This window comes from Lentinus tigrinus, assembly GCF_003813185.1.
Source record: "Lentinus tigrinus ALCF2SS1-7 unplaced genomic scaffold L226scaffold_5, whole genome shotgun sequence".
Taxonomy (NCBI): Eukaryota; Fungi; Basidiomycota; class Agaricomycetes; order Polyporales; family Polyporaceae; genus Lentinus; species Lentinus tigrinus.
The window spans coordinates 1,502,917-1,524,648 of NW_027137914.1; the positions used below are offsets into that span (position 1 = coordinate 1,502,917).

The 21,732-nt window shown below is 59.4% G+C and overlaps 8 protein-coding genes across 8 annotated transcripts; 5 read left to right on the forward strand and 3 right to left on the reverse strand.

Annotated features, from left to right (window-relative positions):
* Positions 1-1,359: 1,359 nt before the first annotated feature.
* Positions 1,360-2,818, forward strand: L226DRAFT_503206 (uncharacterized protein). The gene is made up of 3 exons (XM_067677923.1): positions 1,360-2,008; positions 2,069-2,125; positions 2,199-2,818. The coding sequence occupies exons 1-3, from the start codon at positions 1,477-1,479 to the stop codon at positions 2,600-2,602; spliced, it is 993 nt and encodes a 330-aa protein (XP_067539185.1). The 5' UTR covers positions 1,360-1,476; the 3' UTR covers positions 2,603-2,818.
* A 2,913-nt stretch (positions 2,819-5,731) lies between these two features.
* On the reverse strand, positions 5,732-6,641 carry L226DRAFT_457010 (uncharacterized protein; the record flags this gene model as incomplete). Its single annotated transcript, XM_067675340.1, has 2 exons — positions 5,732-6,258; positions 6,317-6,641. The coding sequence occupies 2 exons, from the start codon at positions 6,639-6,641 to the stop codon at positions 5,732-5,734; spliced, it is 852 nt and encodes a 283-aa protein (XP_067539186.1).
* A 2,166-nt stretch (positions 6,642-8,807) lies between these two features.
* On the forward strand, positions 8,808-10,564 carry L226DRAFT_503211 (Metallo-dependent phosphatase). The gene is made up of 8 exons (XM_067677924.1): positions 8,808-8,981; positions 9,034-9,104; positions 9,156-9,280; positions 9,333-9,462; positions 9,519-9,575; positions 9,638-9,719; positions 9,788-10,079; positions 10,153-10,564. Exons 1-8 carry the CDS (start codon positions 8,815-8,817, stop codon positions 10,171-10,173), a joined length of 945 nt encoding a protein of 314 aa, XP_067539187.1. The 5' UTR covers positions 8,808-8,814; the 3' UTR covers positions 10,174-10,564.
* A 24-nt stretch (positions 10,565-10,588) lies between these two features.
* L226DRAFT_298240 (uncharacterized protein) lies at positions 10,589-11,464 on the forward strand. The gene has a single exon (XM_067673684.1). It carries the CDS (start codon positions 10,766-10,768, stop codon positions 11,309-11,311), a length of 546 nt encoding a protein of 181 aa, XP_067539188.1. The 5' UTR covers positions 10,589-10,765; the 3' UTR covers positions 11,312-11,464.
* Positions 11,465-11,741: 277 nt separating this feature from the next.
* On the reverse strand, positions 11,742-13,335 carry L226DRAFT_457115 (CRAL/TRIO domain-containing protein; the record flags this gene model as incomplete). Its single annotated transcript, XM_067675350.1, has 8 exons — positions 11,742-12,099; positions 12,163-12,214; positions 12,268-12,359; positions 12,412-12,463; positions 12,521-12,587; positions 12,662-13,003; positions 13,061-13,083; positions 13,152-13,335. 8 exons carry the CDS (start codon positions 13,333-13,335, stop codon positions 11,742-11,744), a joined length of 1,170 nt encoding a protein of 389 aa, XP_067539189.1.
* Positions 13,336-13,578: 243 nt separating this feature from the next.
* On the forward strand, positions 13,579-14,982 carry L226DRAFT_558477 (uncharacterized protein). The gene is made up of 4 exons (XM_067683243.1): positions 13,579-13,987; positions 14,046-14,322; positions 14,379-14,759; positions 14,822-14,982. Exons 1-4 carry the CDS (start codon positions 13,842-13,844, stop codon positions 14,888-14,890), a joined length of 873 nt encoding a protein of 290 aa, XP_067539190.1. The 5' UTR covers positions 13,579-13,841; the 3' UTR covers positions 14,891-14,982.
* A 2,431-nt stretch (positions 14,983-17,413) lies between these two features.
* Positions 17,414-18,768, forward strand: L226DRAFT_298626 (uncharacterized protein). Its single transcript, XM_067673686.1, has 3 exons — positions 17,414-18,023; positions 18,094-18,336; positions 18,426-18,768. Exons 1-3 carry the CDS (start codon positions 17,643-17,645, stop codon positions 18,531-18,533), a joined length of 732 nt encoding a protein of 243 aa, XP_067539191.1. The 5' UTR covers positions 17,414-17,642; the 3' UTR covers positions 18,534-18,768.
* Positions 18,769-18,843: 75 nt separating this feature from the next.
* On the reverse strand, positions 18,844-21,502 carry L226DRAFT_531952 (uncharacterized protein). Its single transcript, XM_067680172.1, has 6 exons — positions 21,155-21,502; positions 20,066-20,675; positions 19,793-20,002; positions 19,580-19,723; positions 19,405-19,492; positions 18,844-19,277 (listed from the first exon to the last, which is right to left on the reverse strand). The coding sequence occupies exons 1-6, from the start codon at positions 21,166-21,168 to the stop codon at positions 19,003-19,005; spliced, it is 1,341 nt and encodes a 446-aa protein (XP_067539192.1). The 5' UTR covers positions 21,169-21,502; the 3' UTR covers positions 18,844-19,002.
* Positions 21,503-21,732: the final 230 nt, after the last annotated feature.

Consider the following 21,732-nt stretch of genomic DNA (forward strand, 5'->3'; position numbering starts at 1 on the left):
CGTACGAGGTTCGACCACGTTCGGATGGGGCTGCCACACTCAATGGCTTTTTGGGCGCCGTGAGACGGCTCCCGAGTGTGACGCGTACTATACGCGACGCGAGCACGGGCCAAGAATAGCGCCTTCCTAGATCGGCGCTGAGGGGAGGGGTCTGCAGCCCTGCGGGTTCCGCGTTCCATTCCCTAGGCCTCCAGCCGCCGAGCACGATGACGGGCTGGCATCACTGCGCGTCCGAGCTCGCAGGAGTCGAGAGTCCATGTATATGGTTAGCGCTATAGCGCACCTGTGCATTCAGAATATGTCGGGTACTGTATTGCTATTGAGTCGATTGTGTATCGGTACCAGCTGATGCGGCGGGCGTCCGAGAGATGCTTCTCGGTACTGAATGCTCGGGGACGCGCAGGACGAGAAGCACCAGGGCAGCTGTTCGGGACGGGTTGCAGTTGGACGACAATTGTGGCGCCATTCCGCGCCGCTGCTATGACGGAGGCGTTCTCGCTGCCGTCCGCAGAGAGAGGATATCGCAGAGCTCCGATGTGACGCACGGCGTAGATCTAACCGGGGACGCATCGCCTGCGAGTTCAATCCCTGAGACCACACGGCGAGGGTTGGGCCTGCGCTGGAATCGCATGGTCGCGCAGGGGCCATCGTCGTGTGAGGAATTCGGAATACGCATACGCACCATGGACGCACCGTTTAGCGGGACGTCTGCCTGATGCATGCACTTGCACTCCTACGGTTGGCCAGGGATACGCGACAGATCGCGCCCCAGGGTTCGCTGCCGTCACTGCAAAACATGCAGGACTTGCGCTAATGGCAAAAAAGCCACAATTTGAACCTTGAGGAACGCCACCTGACGCACGGCTGGCGCTCCAGGCGGTGAATCATGTGGTCCAAGCTACAGAGTACAAGGACGGGCTTCTGGTGAATGCGTGCATTGACTGGACTGTGGCAGATTGCCTCCCGTACCTAGGCCCCGAGAAACCGGCGGAGTGCACGGAATTAGCGCGAGGCCCACCATAAGCGTACTAGCTGCAAAGAAGCTGCAGCTAATCCCTGAACATGCATGAGCTAGAGACTGACGCAAACATTCCACGCACCGACTTAAACCCGCAAGCGTTTGGACACGAACTGTCACAGATGATAAGATGATGAAATAGAGGGAATTTGGATGTGCGCCTTGGATTATGAACAATAATAGTCGGGAGCAGTCGCAACTTGAGACTTTCCGTGCATCTCAGATGTACCACTAACCTTGTTACCAATCGCGATTGGGTGGTTTCGTGCAAACAAGGTTAGGCGCTAGGCGTCGTGCTGATGAAGGCGCTGACTAAGCGTGACTAAGCGCCCTCTCCCACCGCTGTCCTTGACGTCTTCGAGGGAGTCAGAACGAGCGTGCATTATAGCGCAAGCTTGCTTGACCTCTCACCACCATCCTTTGCTTCCATCTGAAACCTGTCTGCGAGCACTCCCATCATGGCTAGCACAGAGAACGTTACGGTGCCATTCTTCAAGAAGAAGGGTCGTGGCCGACCAGCGACGGCACGGAAACGCTCCGAGTCGCCACCAGCCAGCGCCGCCACCGTTCCCGTACCATCCTCATCGAAATCACAAGTGGTCCTCCCATCACGAAAGCAAGCCGCAAGCCTCCTGAGCGCGGGCACGAAGCGCACAGCATCACAGCGGGAGGAGGACGAGGAGCGGGACGGCCCGGACGTGAAGTGGACAGCGGAGGGTTCACACGTCAACGCGGCGCTGGAGATCCTGGAGGGCGACGAGGCGGAGGCTCTGCTCGCGAAGAAGCGACGGTCAGAGAAGAAGGACGAGGAGGAGGAGGAGGTGCCGGATGACGGGCTGTACCGCGGGCAGAAGGCGTACAAGTCGCACATCCGGAAGAACCAGGAGGTGCCGAAGGCGATGAGAGTCGGGCCTCAGCGGTCGAACAATAGCACAATACGGACGGTGACCATCGTCGACTACCAGCCGGACGTGTGCAAGGACTACAAAGGTACGCGAGCTAGTGTTATGCTTCACTGAGAGCCTCTGCTGACCACGTCCGCACGCACAGAGACCGGATACTGCGGATACGGCGACACATGTAAATTCTTGCACGACCGCGGGACTTGTGAGTACCTGCTGACAGCTGTCTAACGCAAACTCCACTCTGACTGATACATGCGTGTTCGCCATTGATACAGACCTCCAGGGCTGGCAGCTCGACAAGCTCGCCGCGAACCCGAGGAAGGACGCCGCGGACGAAGAGTCGGACACAGACTCGGACGACGAGGACATCCCGTTTGCGTGTCTCATCTGCCGAAAGGCGTACACGGACCCGGTCGTCACGCGCTGTGGACACTACTTCTGCTCGGCTTGCGCGATTAAACGCTTCGCCAAGACGCCCAAATGTGCGGCGTGTGGCGCGCCGACGGGAGGTATATTCAACCGCGCCGACAAGGTGATTGCGAAGCTGAAGAAGACGAAGGAGTCTGGAGATGCCGATGCGGAGGGGGCTGGAGAAGGCAGTGGTGATGCAAGCGGCGTACAGATCGAGGGCCTCGCACGCAGGAGCGGAGATGAGGCCAGCGAGGATGAGGACGAGTAGACTTGGACTGAGACTGTTTGTCGTTGCGGATCGCGGCGAGCCTCCGCTGCGGCCGGTCGCATGCTACGTGTTGTGTACGTATATTGTATGTTATGCACGCCCTTGACTGGTTATCTCACTTCCTGTCGCGCAGGGAGTGAAATGTCGGGACGCGCCGAAGACGATCGCTGCTGTTTGTCGCGTTTCGGGTTGACCTGTACTTGCCTATTCCTCGTGTAAGCCATTTGCACGGGCTGACTTCCCGTGTTCATCGTTCATCAGCTGTCGTGCGCAGGCGCCCGAATTTGCTCCGGATGGCACGCTGGGATTGCGATGCAACCTTGAAGCTTGTTTGCATCACGGAAGGCTGGCACGTCGCTGGCGGCTGCTCGAGCTCTGCGAATCGTTTGGAGAAGAGTCATGACACGCCAAACAGCCGGCTACTAACGAGGCCTTCACTTGTTAATCTTGCGACAAGATGAAGTCCAGCCCGCTTCCATGACCCCACCGCAAAGCGCATCCCGACGTCCTAACCTGACACAAGCCGCCCATTTCGACGATTTATCCGCCGCGTAGGTGTCCACTGCCTCCTGTTTCAGGAATCGGAGCAGCGGAGGACGACTGCGTGTCGCCAAGCCCCCGCACCTGGGTGGTCGATTACTCTCATCTCCGAACGTTAGAAGGTCCGTCCCGGTCGCAGAAGCCGAGAAGACTCGCGCTCAGCGGAGCCATCCTGGGCCGACTGGCCAGCGGAGAAGCGTGCGCTCGCCCTCCCGAAATGAAGGCGAAGCCCCCGCTATGGCCGTCAGCGAAAACGAGCACGGCCGTCCGCGCGGGTCGTTTCATGTGCGAGATTCGCACCTGCGTCGTTCCTGCACGCTCAAAGTGGCTCTGGCAATATTGCGGCAGGCGTTGAATACACATGCAGCTCGTCGCCCTGGCAGGGTCTCTCCCGAACAAGCCCGCGGTTCGCTCTTCGAAAGGATAGATGGGGCGAACGGCACGGCACACAGCCCAAGACGCTATCGTGCAGCATGGCACCTGGCGCACAGTCCGCCGGCGAACGGGCGATCGGAGCGACATATGCCTGCTCACCCGGATCATGGAGCTATAATGAAAGGAAAGCGCGTCCTATCCGGGTCCTCCGCACCCTTCAGGAAGCCATTCTGCCCGGGACGTGCTCGACACGGCAGCGGCGCGTGGTGCTGGGAATGCAATATGCGTGCCCGTCGCGGCCGCTGCCCGTCCCGACGAGGAGGCGTATTTCCGTCCTGCGCAGCCCTGCGACTCACTCCGAGAACTTCGAGCAGCGCGGAGGACGGACGACGAGACGACGAGCGACGAATGGGCGAGGCGGACCAGGCGTCCCCTGCCGGGGTTGGTTAGACGGACGAGAGAAGCACGCCTGGACAAACAAACACTGGCACAGGCGCGATAGCCACACCGCACGCACTCAACGGCGAACGCACTTGTGCGGCTGCTCCCTGCACATCGGCGATGGAAATCGCGATAGGCGAGCGAGTGCGAAGCCGCATGGGATGTCCTGATTGCGATGCTCTCTCGCCGGGTCGATGTATCCTGGCAGCCATCCCGGGCAATGGACGCGGATATCGACTGGACGCTCGACAGCAAAGGCCGACGCATCGGAGCTATTCGCGATCATGCATTCCGAGCGTCGTGACTCCTCGTCGGTGTCGGGCGCGATGTCGGGGCTGCTGACAAGCTTCAAGGCAGTCCCACGAATTACACCGTGACGGCGCTGGACGATCACTGTCATATGTCCACCAGCGTGGTCGCAGCAAGAGGCAGTCTTGCATTCTTCCCGCGGGGTCCTCCTCTCGCTGGGACGTCCTGTGTACGTACGCGCACGGCTGCGGACGAGTTTATTTCGATTGCCCCCGCAGCTGTGCACTGACCCCAGGACGTAAGACTGTCCTTCGTGGATCGCAGCCACGGCACGGCGCCCCGTGGCTAAGACGACCCAGACTAGCCTGGTATGTCTTCTCTGAGCTCCGGGGCTGGTCTGCCCGGTCAATTTTTACGTGTGTGCAGGGTAACCGCTGCAGCGTCGCCATTCGGGCCCCATATCGATCAATCGGGCACATCTCGTATCGGGCGTCTGCCACTGACAGTTATGTGGCCAGATTCTCGATGGGGCGAAGAACACACTTTCATCCGCCACTGGCACATGGCGAGGGCCAACCCGGCGGCGTCCAGCTGCCCCCCACTGCCCAGCACGCTGCGTTGCGCCGGACGCTCGCCAGTTTTCCTTGGAGGTTTCTGCTCTGTCCGGACGGTGATAGACTTGCTGCTCGAGAAGGCCGCATTCTCACGTTGAAGCTGCCCGTCTAGCGCGCGGAGTCGCATCTGAACGTGAACGTGAGCCCGGACGTGCTGCTCCCGCCGACGTCAAACCGTGACGGTCTGTACGCTAACGGCGCGTCGGACTCCTCGGTGATGCGTCCTGCCCTCCAGGTGCGCGTGCGGGTGGTCGGGACACCGGCAGGCACGACGATCCGTATGCCTATTTTTCCTGTGCTGTCGGCAATTCTCTACATTTCCATCGACGAAGCATGATACAATGCTGCTCGCGGAGTCGAATGGAGCCGACCCGCCTGCCAGACAGAGCAGCTCCGAGGAATGCAGACGGGTAGTGCGGATGGGGTATATTAAATAAGGCCCGTGACAGCCGAATACGTTATTGTAGACTACTACATGTGCAACGACAGCGATGGCATTGGTACATGGCGGGCAGGCCTACGTGTGACGTGCAGCGCATAACTGGAAGACAATGGCATCTACAGGGAAGCGTGCGCGGCAAACGTAGCTGTAGCTAAGAAGGGCAATCCGACCGCCCCAGGAATACCAAGTAATACTCTACATGCGAGTTCATCACCCCGACGAAGATGTCCAGTCCGAGTCCGGAGCTCGCGCACGACAGCAGCAGGTGGTGTCAGCTTTTGGACGCCAATATGGATATGGTAATATACAGGTAATATGATGCATATGCAGAGAAGTACGATACCTCGATGCCAAGCATACCGGACAGAAGCACGGCGAGAAGATCGAATCCGAACCCGAAGCCCACGAATTCCCCAGACCAGGAAGCCCCTGCACCTCCCCTCCCCGCCCGCACCGTCTCGCCCCGCATCACGGGTTGAACTCCGGATCCTTATCGCACCCGTTGTCCTGGTGCCGCTTGAGCGAGTCGTTGCGGCTGAACGTCTTGCTGCAGAACCGGCAGGTGTGCATCTGCTGGAGGTGCGTGCTCTCAAAGTGCCGCTTCTTGTCGTGCTGCCGCCCGAACGACTTGTCGCACCGTTCGCAGAAGTAGCGCTCCTGCGGGGGCGAGGACGAGGTTGCGGGCGGGATGGACGCGACGACCGGAGCGGCCGGGGCCGAAGAAGACGAGGACACCGCGGGCGGGTACGCGTGGTACGTCTGCGCGGTCTGCGCCGGCGTCGGGATGAGGTGCGTCATTGAGGTCGAGTGCGAGAGCGAGGGGTGTTGCGAACCCGAGCTACGGGTCGACGACGGATATGTCGCCGTGCGTTCGTACAAGGGGGGCGTGCGCGACAGGGGTGTGTTCCCCCAGTGGCCGCTGGTGCGGTTCGCTTGACTCGACGAAGACGAAGATGCGCGGGGGGCTGAGAAGGGCAAGCCATGGAGAGTTGGGCCTGCCAGAGAGAGCGGTGTCGGTAAGCGACGATTAGATACGGGAAGAGTTGGACTCACCCAGCGAGGACACCGCGAAACCGCTCGGAACGTCATGCCGGCCACTATGGGTGACATCGCGGGAATAGCCATGCGAGGGGGCGAGCGGGGGGAGCATGGTGCCCGTCTGTTGCGCGGGAGGGGCATGGTAGCTGGACGCGTGCTGATGGGAGTACGCGGGACCGGGGTGATAAGATGCGGGGACGGAAGCGTGCTGGTAGGGATAGGGATGGGCCGCAGAGCCGGAGTGGTGGTCGGGCGAGCGGGGATAGCCGTGGCGGGCGGGCTGGCTGGAGGACGAGTCGTGGGGGTGTGCAGAGTGGTAGTAGTTGTAGTGCGGGTCCATGGCGAGGAGAAGAGACATCTAAGCGGGGCTGGGAGGAATGGAGACGGCGGGGAGGGCGACTTATATGCTCGGACGAGGAGACGGAGGATGCAAGGGGAAAGAAAGCTGTCGAGTTGCATGCCCGATGGGAGCAGATCGACAATGAATCATGGGCGCAGCGGCAGCATCTCCGTGGAGGGCAGGGAAGGCAGGCGGGATGCCTAACTGGAGGGCAATACATGTTTGAGCGATGGAGGGCATCATGGCCATGTTATACTTCATCCGGCGACAATGACAAGGGCCCGGTGCGAGATAGAGATGCGTCCACCGAGGCACGGACGCGGACGCTGCTCGCCAGCGACTGCCCGCGACTGCCAGCCCTCGATCGTCTCCGTGGAGCGTCTGCGTGCTGTCCCGGGTGTAAGCGCATGCAACCGTCCGGCGCCAGAGCCCCAGAGCCTCATGTTCGCCCTGCCCTGGTGCTTCTTTTGAATTAGCCCCGACACGTTATGATTGCAGGCCCCGGCTCCCCATCCGTCTTGTCTCCGAGGCCAGCCTCCCGCCGCCGTCTCACGACGACCTTGTTCTCCGGCGCACAGTGCAATCAGACCCCTTCGCGCACCATTCCCGGTGGCAGTACGCATACGCCTCGGCTACCCCACCCCAGCCGGGTGGCACGTAGCACGGGGGCCCCGGCCAGAAGAGTACAACAGCGCAGCAGCCAGCAAACGACGACACAGCGCGACGGGTGCAGATGGCATCATGGTGATAAACTTTGCGCGCGTGCGACTCGGAGCCCAAGAACAAAGGCGGCGGGGATGCCCAGCGACTGGCGCCGGCCATCTAGTATAACGCGGCCTGCCTCAGGCAGGCGTGTTTGCTGCGCCTGGGGATGCGTGCCTATGCGTGCCGAGATATCTGCCTAGCAGGGCGACCATGCCTTTTCTTCCCGTAGATCATGAACATATCGAGATCCCGTTCGCGACGGCAGGCCCTTTCTCGGCCCTCCAGACGCGTAGATGAGATGCGCGCTCGACGAGTGGGCAGCCAGCGCAAGCGACGCGAGCTGGACGTATGGTGTGCAAATGGGTGGCAGGATCGAGAGTGGACGATCTGATTCAGTCCGCATTCGCCCTCTTCCGCGCCTCTTGCAGAGCATTACATACGGCAGCCTGTCGAGAGGGGAGCCCTTCGGGGCGCGTCTGCGATGGCTTCCCAGGGACGGCACTCGCATTACCTTCGAGGGAGAAGGGGAGTGCGGGCCATGCGATCAAACAGGACACCATGGGGGCGAAGGACACAACCTTCCTCTGCGGAGAACCGAAAGACTATCTCGAGCCACGTGCTCGGATGCGGGGGCCCGCCCCGCATCGGCATGGGAGTCCTGTCCGAATATGAGGACGTCGTTACTGGGAGCAAGTGCGAGCAAGGCTTCTCGCCTGCCCCCTTACGCGAACGGGACTAGATGTCGCGCGGCTGGTGCGATCGATAGGAAGAATCGATGAGCGGAGACGGCATAGGAGGTTTTCGGAGACCAGCGGAGACCCTGGCTGTCATACGGACGCTATGTCGCTCCTGGATGAACTCGGTGCGTGGATACCACACCCATGTGCGCAACACACGTTCACCCACGAATGGTAGCCGGAAAGCTAACCTCGGCCGTCATAGTAGATAGCGATGTGCGGGTGACGTCGGTTGCGAGAATGACAACGTCCGGGGGGCTATATTGTGCTGTCCGCAGCATGGCTCTCGGCTGGCGAGCACCTTGTGCCTAAGGGCAAGGGCGAGCCCCTGTGAGGCAAGCATACAGTGTCACCTGGGCACAGGACCAGCCCGTGATGTGTGAGTCTGAACGAGGCTACGGCGCACTTGGCTCTGAACACTAACTTGGAGCGAGGCTGCCGTTGCGTTGCGCACTTCCTGCGCAGAATTCCCGGTGGAAAGCTACGCTCCCCGGACACTCGAACGTTTCGTGAGACTGCGGAGTGTGTAGAAGCCCAGAGCAGCGTACGGGGAGGGAAGAAGGGCGATGTGTGGGAAGGGCAACGGTGGTCGTCTGGGACCCCGCGTGACGTGCGAAAGCCGTTTGGTATGCCTTCCGCATATGGGTAATCGACAAACACATGCAAAGCGCCGAGCAGGCACGGGCCGCGTAGCGCCGGGAGACTTGGACTAGACTCTGACTCCTGCACTTATGGCACCCTTCGATCTCGACGCATGCATACAGCAGCTCCTCCGCAAGCAGCTCCTCCACGAGGCTCTCCTCCGCGAAATATGCGAAAAGACAAAGGAGGTCCTTATGCGCGAGTCCAACGTCGTCCACGTTAGCGCACCCGTCACCGTCGTCGGCGACATACACGGGTGAGCACTCCTGCCGTCCCGCGCTGCAGGCTAAGGTTGACCGACACCGAAGCCAGTTCTACGACCTCATTGAGATCTTCCGGATAGGCGGATACGCGCCGCACACAAACTACCTCTTTCTCGGTATGCGTCTCGCGCGACCATGATTACCAAGCGTTTTCAACAAGAGCACAGGCGACTATGTCGACCGCGGACTGTTCAGCGTCGAGACGATCTCGCTATTAACGTGCCTGAAGCTACGGTGGCCAGATAGAGTGCAGTTGATCCGAGGGAACCACGAGTCGAGGGCTGTTACGCAAGTGAGTCGTCATGCTTCATTGCCACCACCTTCTCCCTCTGATGCCCGCTCAGACGTACGGGTTCTACACCGAGTGTGTGCGCAAGTACGGCTCGTCGCACGTGTGGACATACTTCACGGACATGTTCGACTTCCTCACACTATCCGTGGTCATTGACGACAAGATCTTCTGCGTCCACGGCGGTATGTCCGCCGTCGTTTTTCCGGCACAGCCGTCTTCTCACTCCGAGTCGCATTAGGGCTTTCACCCTCGATACACTCAATAGACCAGATCAAGGTCGTCGATCGATTTCGAGGTTCGTTTCGCCTCCTCTCGTTCGGCTTCTCGTCATATAGGCGGTGCTCATATAGCGTTTAGAGATTCCTCACGAAGGGCCCATGGCCGACCTCGTTTGGTCGGACCCCGATCCGGAAAAAGAAGACTTCGCAATATCACCACGGTAAGACGCGTCGTTCACGTCCACATAGCCGGTCGACGCCGCTGACGATCGCATTGTGGCACTGCCAGAGGGGCAGGGTACACCTTCGGCTCGGGTGTTGTGTACAAGTTCTTGGAGACAAACCAGATGTCGCACATCCTCCGAGCGCACCAGCTGTGCATGGAGGGTTACACGTCATTATTCGACGAACACCTGTCTACGGTCTGGTCCGCACCAAATTACTGCTACCGCTGTGGAAACTCGGCAAGTATACTGGAGGTGGGGCCGGGCGGTTCGATGTTCTTCAACGTGTTCCAGGCAGCGCCTGAGAACGAGCGGGACGGACCGAGCCACCAGGCGGCCCAGAATGCGGGAGGGAAGGTATGTCGCGTTGCTTGTATGTCCGTCTGCCATGTGCCCGCTCAACGGCCGGTGTCGGTTCTCTTGTCAACAGTTGCCAGAGTATTTCTTGTAATTTATGCCGCTATGGACATACCCGCTTTCTGCGCGCAGCAGGATGGCTAGATGAGATATGTGTACATTAGGAAGCGGACGGGCTCTCGAACGGAAATGGCGTGTATTCTTTCTTCTTTCGTGGAGTTGCCCCACATCTGCGGATGCTGCGCGCGTCGAGGGAGACGAACGTCACGCTCGCAAGCCGTGCATTGAGTGAGCAGCTGGGGCCGGCTGCGGGAGGGAGATGTCGTAACATGGACGGGGACCTCGACGACGGGGCAACACGCTACTGAGCGGCCCGCGGGTGCATTTGTCCGGGACGAGTAAGAGGGACGAGGATGAGAGGACGATGATCGCGACACGAACTCGCGAAGGACACCCAAGCCCCAGCTGCACGTACGCGCGGACCTGGCCCCAGCTCGTGTTTCGCGGGCACGCACACACGCCACCGCCGCCCCCTGGACTACGCACACAGGCGCGCACGGCTCAGCTGCACCGTCCCAGGGCCAGAGTCTGACGGCCAGCCGACGCTGGGAAGCCCGCGTGCGATGCCCATGCGTCGACGCGCGAACCGAGCGGGCAGCGGCCTCGGGAGGCAATAAACATTGTCCATGCCCTCTCGAGTAACTCATCCCAGCTTTCCCAGCTCGCCCCAGACGACATGGCACTGCTGCTGCCGGCATCGGGCCCAGGGTGCTCATAGACGGGTTCGCTCGAAGGTTCTACGCCCGCAACGCGAGGAGCAGCCGTGTGGTCGATATTCACGCTTCGACTTCCTGGCCATGCAACGAGGCTCGCGGCGTAGCACCCGAGGACACGATGATTATCGGCACGCGACGGGATTCGCTCGCACAGTGCTCGAGGGCCCCCCTGCCCGCACAACCTGCGGCAGGGGGTACGAGGAACGGGTCGATCGTCGCCGTCACGGTGCTACGGGGCGTCGCGTACCCTTTGCGCTGCTGCTGGTTCTCCCGATGAGCTACCTTAACGCCACTAGCCGTCTCCAGCTTCTTCATACGCACACCTCGCGTATTCATAGCCCGACCACAGCTGAGCAGGGTCAGCTGGACCCTGCCTCTCCGAGGGCAACTTCCTGTCGACATACGACGCGAGACGCACAGGGCACGCCGCATCTGCTTCGCTCGCGCAGGGACTAGATGTCGACGACGGCGAGCACAAGTCATGGAAGGGCGGCCGCAGGCATCTGTGATACATGATTACTGGGGCCCAGGGATGCACCGACCAAGAAAGCAATCCGCTAGTCCACTCGGACGCGCGCTTCGCATGCACCCAGCGTAAATGCACTTCTCAAACGGGAGGTAGCCACTGCGAGCAGGGGAGCGGGTCTTGTCATAGTTTGAGAGATGCACATCAATCGCCGGTGGGCTCGCGCGGACCATCGGGTCCAGAAGCTGCACTGTCCTGACATTCAGAGGATTAGGTCCTTGATGTCGACAGCTCGTCATCTGCTTCTGCTGCGCATGGGGCAGCAAGTAACGGGGTGCGAGGATGGCCGATTGGCCAAGCCAGGTCGTCTGCAGAGAGAAAAGATAGACATTGTGTGCCCCCCGGGGACACGTACGTACATCAGGATGTAACCCGAGCTGGCGGGCGGAGCAAACCACGCACGCCCTGTCTCCACCGGACCATACGTGGATTGCGACGTAACCGATAGGAGACGACGGCGAGAAGGATGCAGAGGAAGAGGAGGACACGGCGTTTCCATTTGCTCCACCAGAGTGCTGCGAGGGTGCGCAGGAGATCGCGCTTGCGCTGTCGACCGTGTCGCAAGCGAGGTGTCGGAGCGCCCCACCCGGACACGGGGTAGCCATAGTAGGGATTTAGGTGCGAGGTCGGGGATATCGAAGGGACTCGGGGTATCGGTTGTGCAGACAACGACGACGGCGCAGCTGGTTCTGAGCACGGTGGAGCTTGTCCCGCGGAGCTGCTCCCGTGAATCGCTGGGCTGGAGGTCGGACTTGCAGTCTCCGGTAAGTCTGTCATGTACTTCTCTAGCGGATCCTCCAGCTCGGATAGAGACGGCAGACTGCCGCCGTAATCTGTTGCGACAGCGGTAAGGTTGTGACACACCGAGGAAAGACGCGGGACGCACCACGTGGGATGGTGGACGGAGGGAAATATTCGAGGAGCTCATCTTGGGATGGGAAGAAGACTCGTGACAGCGCAGACTTTGGCAGGGCCCGCCTGGAGCTTCGGTTAGTGCGTGCGTGGGTCGTGTAACGACGCGGGGACGTACTTGACGATGTTCCAGACCCCTGAATGTGCCCAAGAATAGTTGAGGATGAAGACTACCAAGGACAGGTCAGGGTCGGCGAGGCTAGAAGAGTGGTAGTAGGGTTGCTTACCGGCAGCTAGCATGCCCGGGAAGCGAGGGAGAAGCTCGTAGAGAAACCAGCTGATTATGTCAACATTCTGCTGAAGGGTAGGCGGTGGTGCTGTCAGGTGCGCTAGGCTCCGGTGCGCGGTTGACGTCGTCTGGGACGCACCACATTCTGCACAGATATGCCTCCTATATCCATTAGCGCAATATACTGTAATACGGGGCTATCCTTCTCTTTGGCGCCTTCCTCCTTATTGACGCGCTCGAGATTGAGCCGGAGGAGCTCCATGTAGTTGATCAGGGTCGGCCGGACGTCTTCGGACGCCTCAAACAGTCTCGACAATTTGACGACGACTAGTGGCCTGTCGAACGGGTCGCAGGCAGTCAACGGCAGACACTGGAGGAACGGGGCAGCTGGACGTGGTATCTCATCCGGTATGACTGCAAGCCGCCATAGTAGGAGATCTCCTGCGTTCTCAAGTGCGAATGGGATGGTGAATTTGTGCCGCTAACGACAACGCAATTGAACCCTTGTAGCTTCTCATATGAGGAGGAGACGACATACCCGCAACAACCTGAACACAGATTCTGGTATGCGAGGACGAATGCGGTGTCATAGGCGCGGCGAGACAATATGGCATTTAGCCGAGACGTACGGGTATCGTTTAACCACAACCTGGCCCTCTGCTCTCCCTCGCCATCCAGCACAAGCTCATCTACCAGCCCCGGTAGGATGTCGTTCTCTAGGGTTTGTTGCAGACTCCGTGCGCTGGCGAGATTGGTCTTGTACAGCTCAGCAAGTTCTTCGTGCTTTTCCTGAAGCAGTTCCTTGGTAGACATGAGGATGTGCAATGCGCCAGGCCACTTAGAATGCGCAGAAGGGGGGAAGGGTATGTAGCCCGACGTGCAGCACACGACGAGCAAGGACGGACAGCATGGCGCCAGGCGCGGAGGCGGGCGGTGGCCATCAAACATGTGAATCTTGCGATTCCCGAACAAGTCGGGAATGCCCGCAGACGCCCATTTCCGCTGCCAAACAAGTCGTCCACAACCGTCACGCTGATGCTTGTGTATCCATCCTCCTATCCTCTTCCCGCCATGACACTCTACACGACGCCCTCGACGGCGACCGCGACGGCGATGCGGCAGACTTCAGCTCACGGTCTCGACGTAGAGGCGGACACGGCACACGGCAGTCCTGTCAGCGGGAAGCGAACATGGCTGCCAGTTCGAATGTCAGCCTCCAGGGCCCTGGTTAAATAACCCCCACCCGGTGCGTTTCCTCCTCATTTTGAACCATCACCATCTCGAGCATACCTCGCGCGTATAACACCCACCTGCACATCATGATCTTTACCACCATCCTCATCACCTGCTTCTTCGCCCTGGCGGGTGTCATGCAAGCCCCGGTGGCCGACACCTTCCTCCTCTCTCTCACCCTCCTCTCTTTGCCATCTCTCTCTGCAGTCTCCAACGTCTTTACTATCTCGAGGTATGTGCCATGCGTTCACAATCTCTTCCTCCCCCTTATCCTCTTTGGCGGCGGACAGCCCGATGCTCGTTCCCAGCCTACCTCTGCCTGCCGTACTCGAACCATACAGCGATCTCCTCTTGCAAGTCACGATTCCGTTCAACTTTCCGAGCAAAGCACTAGGCCTTGCTTCCTCTACTTCTGCGGCGCCCTCCTCCACCTACTCCCCCACACCTCGCGACGACACCTCTGGCTCGAAGCCCTCGCTCGCCTTGCGCGTCATCCTCCTCTTCTTCATCCTCCCTTCCGTCACCGCCGTCTTCATCGCCACTCTCCATATTGCCTCCACTTGCAAGGTTCGTAGTGATGTTCTTCCGTCCCTTTTCGTCGCTTATGTTCTGTTCACCCGCAGCCGTCTCTCTTCTTCCTTTCTCGCATTCAAGATCAGCTTCTCTCCCTTCTCGAGGACATCTCCGCCCCGCGCACCATCATCATCATCACAGACTACCAAGGCCTCACACAGTCTATTGGCTACACTCTTCTCCTTGACGACTCTTCTCTCCCTGCACAAGACGACATCGACTCTGCCTCTCTTGCAGTATCGACTTCTCTCTGCGACATTCTCTTCGCATCTGTCTCCGACTCTATCTGCATGCCTCTCAACGATCCGGCGCCTCTTCATCAGCAAATAAACGAAGCTGCTCTCGCATGCACCACGGGTTGGTCGGTCGTCGCCACTGGACTCGAGGACGACGGTCATCAAGTCGAGTTCGAGTCTTTCGAGACTGGCGAAGTACGTGTTATACGTTCATGTTTGACGAGTGGGTTTTTGCTTACAATCGGAGTCTCCTTCAGCGATTGGTACTCTACACTACACACGAAGAATTCGAGGAGTGGGCTGGCCCGTTCAGGGACGACGGGTAATCGAGTGGGAATGTCCCCGTTGGTGTTGTTGTGTTTGCTCGCCCTCCTCTATTTAAGTGTACCTCCCCGCGAATGTCATGCTTCGTCTCGCCATGTCTGTCCCATGTTGGTGTCTCTCCAGTTCTGGTTATGCGTCTCTTCGGCTCGTCGGCGACGATTCGTACTGGACCACTAACCATCTTTAGACTCGCAACGCCTCCGCCTCGCTTAGGTGATCACCGATACAAGAAAAGCAACAACACGACACATGACTCTAGTGGCACGGCAATAACCCTAACGGCAATCGATCTGACCTTGCTGTGTATCGGACGAGCTCGCGAATTGGGCATTGCCTATCTGCACAGCAATGTGTCTCTCCATTCCCAAATGCGTCCAGCAGATGAGGCCTCTCATAGCAGGAAAAACTCGCAACCCGTACACAGGTATATCATCCAGTGCTACTCGAAGTACGAGTGATTGACCAGGCTCAACATACACGATGCAAGGTCGAGGCGTGTTTCTTGAATTCTCGCATGGAATCCCCGGATCTTGCCCCTTGATTCGCGATTCTGGGATTCGACTCGCCCTTGACTTCCCAAGTGCACAGGCAGCCGGCATACCACGCAAGGCATCTTCTAGGAACCGCAGTAACCTTGCGGATATGATCTTCCGGCCATCGTAGGGCCGGGTAGCAATAGCTCGAAGGCAGCACGACGGAAATAAGCGGAAGGTGAGTAGCCCTGTGGTGGCATGAAGATGACGTCGCTTAGCCCACTTCTTGCGCACATTCTCCACGATGTGCCTCGTGTCTACAGGGCTTGCGTACGCTGCAGGGTCTTGCATGTCTGAATGCTTTGCTGGTTCTGCAGCGAGGCTCTGCGACGTGCAGGGACTCAGTTGCGCACCTCCACGCGCATAGCAGGTCGACCTTCGCTTCACTCTCCACCTGTCTTTCGGATGGCGAGCGGGTGAGAGTTCTAACGTCATTCGCAGACAATTAAGTCCATACGTCCTCCTCCTGAGCAGGCTTGAGGCCTCGTGAGCGGAACGACGCGCCCGGCGCAGTCTGGAGTTAGGAGTTTGGGGACGTGTGAATGCTCCCAGGTTTCCCCACATACACGGAGTTCGCACCCGATGTCCACCGGTACATGGGGTGCTGCGCATGTTCTTCTTTGTGCATCCTACTCTATTCCCTCTGCGTGCGTCACCATCATACTCGGGACGTGTCCTTGTACTCGTGTATACCGTGTTTTCCGGCTTTATGGCGTTTCGCCGTAAGATCCGAGCGCGCAGGTGGGCAGGTATCTGATAGCACCCAGTCACGTTGCCGCGTACGCGTACGCAAGCTGGAGGGTTTGCTTGCACTGGCGTCTTCGTTGTTAAGGTGTCTTTGTCCTGTTCTCGGTCGAGTATACATGCTGCTGACGGTCTGACAGCGTGAAGACAAGTGATATGCAGAGGCATGACGCCATGTTCGGATTAGCAGCGCGCGCGAGTCCAAGTAAGTCTTGCTCGGGCCTCTCTCAACCCCCGACCACGACCTCGCGCCCCCTCCGGTCCTGCCTCGCTGCCTTGTTCTCGACGTCCTGCGATATCTCTTTTCACGTAATAGGGCTCTCTGCTAGCAACGTGTCTCTCTGGCGGGGTCCTCTCCCAGGCATACGCGCTACCGCGTCGGTCGTGAGCACGCAAGGCGCAACACTCTTGCCGCAGGCCCCGCCTTCCGACCAGCTAGAGGCACGGTATTACTTCCTGACCTCCCGGTAGGCTCCCATACACGGTTGTCTGCCACCCAAACTCTACGTCCGCGGCCTCTTGCGTCACGACCCCCATCCCCTAGCCGTCAACGTTGACAAGGCGACTTCTCGTTACGGCACTTGTAGATCCTCCTCCGCACTATATACGCAAACAGGCTATGGTTATACTGGCGAGTAAGTGTGTTGCCTCTTGCATGCACTAGCGGCTGAGGCAATCTGCAGATAGACATCGGAGTTACAATGGCGACACACGAACTCCGTCGATTTCGTCAGAGCGCGAGACCTCTTCCGTAAACACACCGCTGGCAACGACGCTCGATGAGGGATCTTTCCTGCCCAACCATCTGCGCGGGGAGATGTCTCCTGATACGCGCCGTAATCTTTATCTCTCCCTGACTCTTACGACTTGGACGCCGCTTCCTCCTCAGGGTCTTCGCCTCCAGGACACCACCGTGGGTCGGAGCGGCCTTCTCACGCCAAACACCTCTGGTTCCCGGTCCCGTCTGATTACCTCAGCCTCTCCGGCCGCCTCTTCGCCTGCTCGTCCTCTCACGGCAATCGACTCAGAGATCCGGAGCAACTCCCTGGAGAGACAACATGCTACCGACCGCTTTCCTCGTTTTGCTTATCTGCTACGGCACGGCACTCCCCTGCCCGAACAGCAGACGGACGACAGGCACGACACAGCGCAACCTGGCTCTGAGTCTCAATTGGACAACAGAGGTTCGCGGCGCTCAGCGGATCCTCATTCTGCTTCTGGACGGGCTCACGCTTCTCTGGCGACAATCCCGGATGCTCGAACGCAATGCGGAGTGTGCGATGAAACAGGCCTGCAGTCATGCGCCGCCGCTTCAGCTCCTGGTACTTTGAGTCCCTCCTCTCTGCCTGCTCTCTCTTCTCCCTCGAGGGCTACCACCTCTGCTAGTGCCATCCCTCCTGTTCTTCAGTCGGAGCCCCCAGCCTCCGAGCCTGCTCCCATCCAGCAGCATTCTGACTCTCCGTCCTGTACAGTGGCTATGGCGAGCTACCACTCGGCGTCGACCTCCTCGCGAGGCGGATCGCGCACTGAACAGCTTCTAGCACACACGAGGAAGGGTGCTCATTGCATCACTGGCGAACGCATCACGGGAGAAACACCGCTCTCATATGCTTCGTCTCAGATCCAGTCTCACAGCCAGGCCTCGACTCAGCATGAGGAGGTTGACGAAGACGAGCAGGACCAACCGGACTCACCCCCTGGGTCTGGGCCCCAGACCCCCACAGAGGGGCAGCCCAAGAAGAAGAAGACACGTCGTGCAGGGGTCGCCATCACCCGCGTGCGTCGTATGCAACGCGAGGTGCGGAGGCTCGCAGAGGAGGAGGAGGCGAATGCCCAACGGCAGCCTCAGCCAGTACGTGTGCGGCCCCAAGTCCTTATATCGCGCTCTTCCTACGCACGCTGATGAGTCTGTTCGTTTTCCGACGCAGTCTCTCCTCCTCGGGGTCCAGGTCCCACCCGCCTCGCCCATCAGTCCCACCGCGACGAGTCCCACCGCTCGCCAATTCCAGGGTCTTCCGTTTAGCGGTGCAGCGAGCCCTCCTCCGCGCGCATTCGCGAGCCCGGTCGGCTCCCTCGCACGCACTTCGACCGAGCGTCAGCCACGCTCCGAGACTCCTCAGGCTGGCCTGGCTGCGCACCCACGTGGGCCCGCATACGACCGCATCCTCGAGGTGCGTTTCTTGCACCTGCCACTCTTTACCTCATCTTATCTGAATGTGCTGACTCTGTTTGCGTTCCACCTGCCGCCTGTGCCGCACAGGATGGAGACGACGTGGTGCTCCTGAGGCTGCCAGGAGGCGGACGCCCCCCTGGCTCCAGCATCTGGACTTATCGCCCGGAGGAGAGGCCTCGTGGTGGCTCCGCTTGAGGCTTGTGGTCTCAGTTCACAGGACGCTTGGCAAGTGTTCTCTTCGCGGCCGTGTGTCACCCCCTGCGTTCGTTTCAGCGTTTACCTCCTTTCCTCTCTGTTCGCTTGATTCCCCGCACGGACGGGCTGGATGCCAGCCAAGTGTGCCTCGAAGGCATGTTGATCGCATAACGTCATACCCGAGCAGCCCGCTAAGTCACCGTGTTCCTACCTTGACCAACTTCCCCCACGTATCGGCGTTGTATACCTACTTTATCGCATTCCTTTCCAGATTCCTTCTTGTTGCATCACAGGTGTATCCATCCATCTTGGTCACGCACATCATCTTGTCAATGTACCACTAGTTATGTTCTAGCACGGCATAGTATCGATTACTTCTATACATATGTTGTCACCCAGGAACACATACTGAACTGAATGCAGCGAAGCCCACGATGATCGAGTGCTTGATAACTTCGGCATCTATATCTCAGAGACTCGCAGTCTTCGGCGATACCGGCTGGGGTCCAGCGCGCCCGTACGCCCACTCGCTCATGATCACGCCGCCGATCGCGGTGCGTGGAGGAACCTTAACCGCCAGACCACCGCTCGACGCAACAGCGGCCTTGGACTGAGCGTTGCCCTCGTTCAGATTTTTGCCCTCGCTAGCCGCATAGAGCTGCTTCTGGTCCTGTCGTGAGAGGTCAGTGCCCTCCGCGCTGCTCAGAACCGCCAGGAGCTCTTCGCGTGTGAACCACCGGGCCTCTGCATAAGCGCATTTGCATGCATGGGAGGTGGCGCACCGCAATTCAAACAGATGGCGAGACCAGAAGCAGCGAGAAGATATGTCAGATGAGCGGCAGGTAGCGACGAGGCATGCGGGGGCACCCACCGTCCAATTCATTGTCGAGGTCGGTGCGCAGCGGCTCGTCAGAGTTCGCGGTCGCGTACATGCCGACCATGATCGTCGAGGGGTAGGGCTATCAGGAAGATGCGAAGCGAAAGAGAAGATTCAGGATTCAGTAGAGCCAACATTAGACGGGCGTCGATTGGGGAACGCGACATACCCATGGCTGCGAGGAGTGGTACCGGACGTCCGTGACCTTGACGCCTGCCTCTTCCCACAGTTCGCGCTGGACGGCGTCCTCAAAAGACTCGCCGGGCTCGATGAAGCCAGACAGGCACGACCAGAACTTGGGCGGCCACTTTTTCTGTACATTGAAACCCTTCGTTAGCGCACAGGACAATACGGATGTACGATTACGATTCATCCGACATACATTGCGGCCAAGCAGGATCTTGTCCCCAGTCTGGTCGATGACAGCCATGATGACGACCGCATCCGTACGCGGATGCGAGAAGTTATGCAGGCCAGTAGTCGTCGGGCAGGGCTTCTTACCGGCATTGTCCGCCCATGGGAGGTGAGAGGAGCATGTGAGCTTCCAACCTGCCCACGAGGAATAGACGGAAGATCCACACGAAGGGCAGAACTGACAGTGGACCAAATCAGTTCGTGTTCCACGCCATGCCACTATCGTCGACGTATCACACACCTTGTTGCGCGCGTTCCAGTCGATCATGCTCCGCGCCTCTGCGAAGATCGCTGCCTCAAACGCGTCCAGCGTGCTTGTCGCCGCCCTCGGCTCCGAGAAGGAGAGCTTGGATCCCTCGGTCGCGGCCACGGAAGACTCCAAGACGTTGTCAAGTTCGGTGGCGTCGACGTGGGACACATCGAGGGAGAAGTACGCAGAACCTTGGATGTTCGAGATGAGAGTCTGCACGTCGGCCTTGGCGCTAAAGTCTGACGATGGAAGCGCTTCCGCGAACGTGGTCTCATTCTCGTGGAGACCGAGGAAGACGACGGGTGGACCTCGAAGGCGAGCAGCCTCAAGCCACTTGATCCCGGGAGAGGCCACTTCGCCCTCATGCTGGCCCTGAGAGAAAAATGGCTCCGGGCCCAGCAGAGGCCGGACGTCGCGGGTGGTAAGGCGAGCGAGGGACGGGTTGGCGCGCGCCTCCCCGGAGGCCTGGATGAGAGGTTGACCGTCCCTGAAGACAAGCCACCGCGTTGCCGGGGCGTGGACGATGGCGTTCAGGAATGGCTGTGACGTGCGAAGCCAGGCAAGGCGATTGAGCGGGTTTCCGCTGAAGTTATTGACGTATCTAGGCAGGTGGGAACCAGTGAGCTAGTGTACGTTATACCACGCGATTGCAGGCAGGAGAAAGCAGGGATGGGGCGGAGAGACTCTGTTGAATCTCCGTCCGTCTGACCCCCTGTAACTCTCCGAGAGGATACGCGATGCGAAATGCTTCGGCGAAACGCCTCGGCCACAATCGTGAATGCCACAAGCGGTACAACACGATGCCAGAGACTTGAGGAATACCTGAACAGAGCAGCTCATCGCCTCCTTCTCGGCAGATGGTAAAGGTGACGTGAGAGGCACACCGAGGCGTCCCGGTGGTCTACACACTTCCTCGGAGCGCTCCCCACAGCTGCCAGACGGTCGCAGGGACGCAGCCTAGCCATGCCAAGCGTAGCAGGCCCTCCAGCATTCACCTCAGTCACATCACCACTGGGCCGTCCGTGTGATCGCAGAGAGGGAAGTTGCCGTGAATGAGGATAAGATGCAAGGAGGACTCACGGCTCTGTACCCATCTCGAAACGCGAGAATGAGCGGCGTAAAGACGAGAAAGCCTGGCGGAGAATGGTGACTGCAAAGCACGGTTCTGTGCTCTGAGAATGTAGCGAATGACGAGCCGCAATATATGGACGTCGTGGATCGTAGTAGACTGGGCAGGGGTCGGGCGGAGACCGTAGTGTTCAGAGCGACTGCTTACTCAGTATTCACGGGTTGTTTGATCAAAAGAACTCGCACGATCGCAGATTGACGGCTATCCCGCACTCGACGGCAGGTGGTATGTCGGGGAGAGACGGACAGGACAGACAGCGATAAAGACCGGGCGAGCAGCTGAGGCCATCGTGGTGGACGATGAGAACGGCCGGGCCGAAGCGCGTCAGCGTCAGGTGGGCTCAGCCCGCGTCTGCTGGGCCAGTGCTGCCAGGCTGGCGGTGCGGTCTTCGCGATAGCCTTTCGCGACGCACAAAGGCGTGCTGAAAGTCAACGACAAAGCGGCTAGAAATGCACACAGAAAAGGGCAGATTCAGCTGCCCAATTTCCGGAACCAACTCATGCTGACGTTCTAGGGCGTACACGCGGAT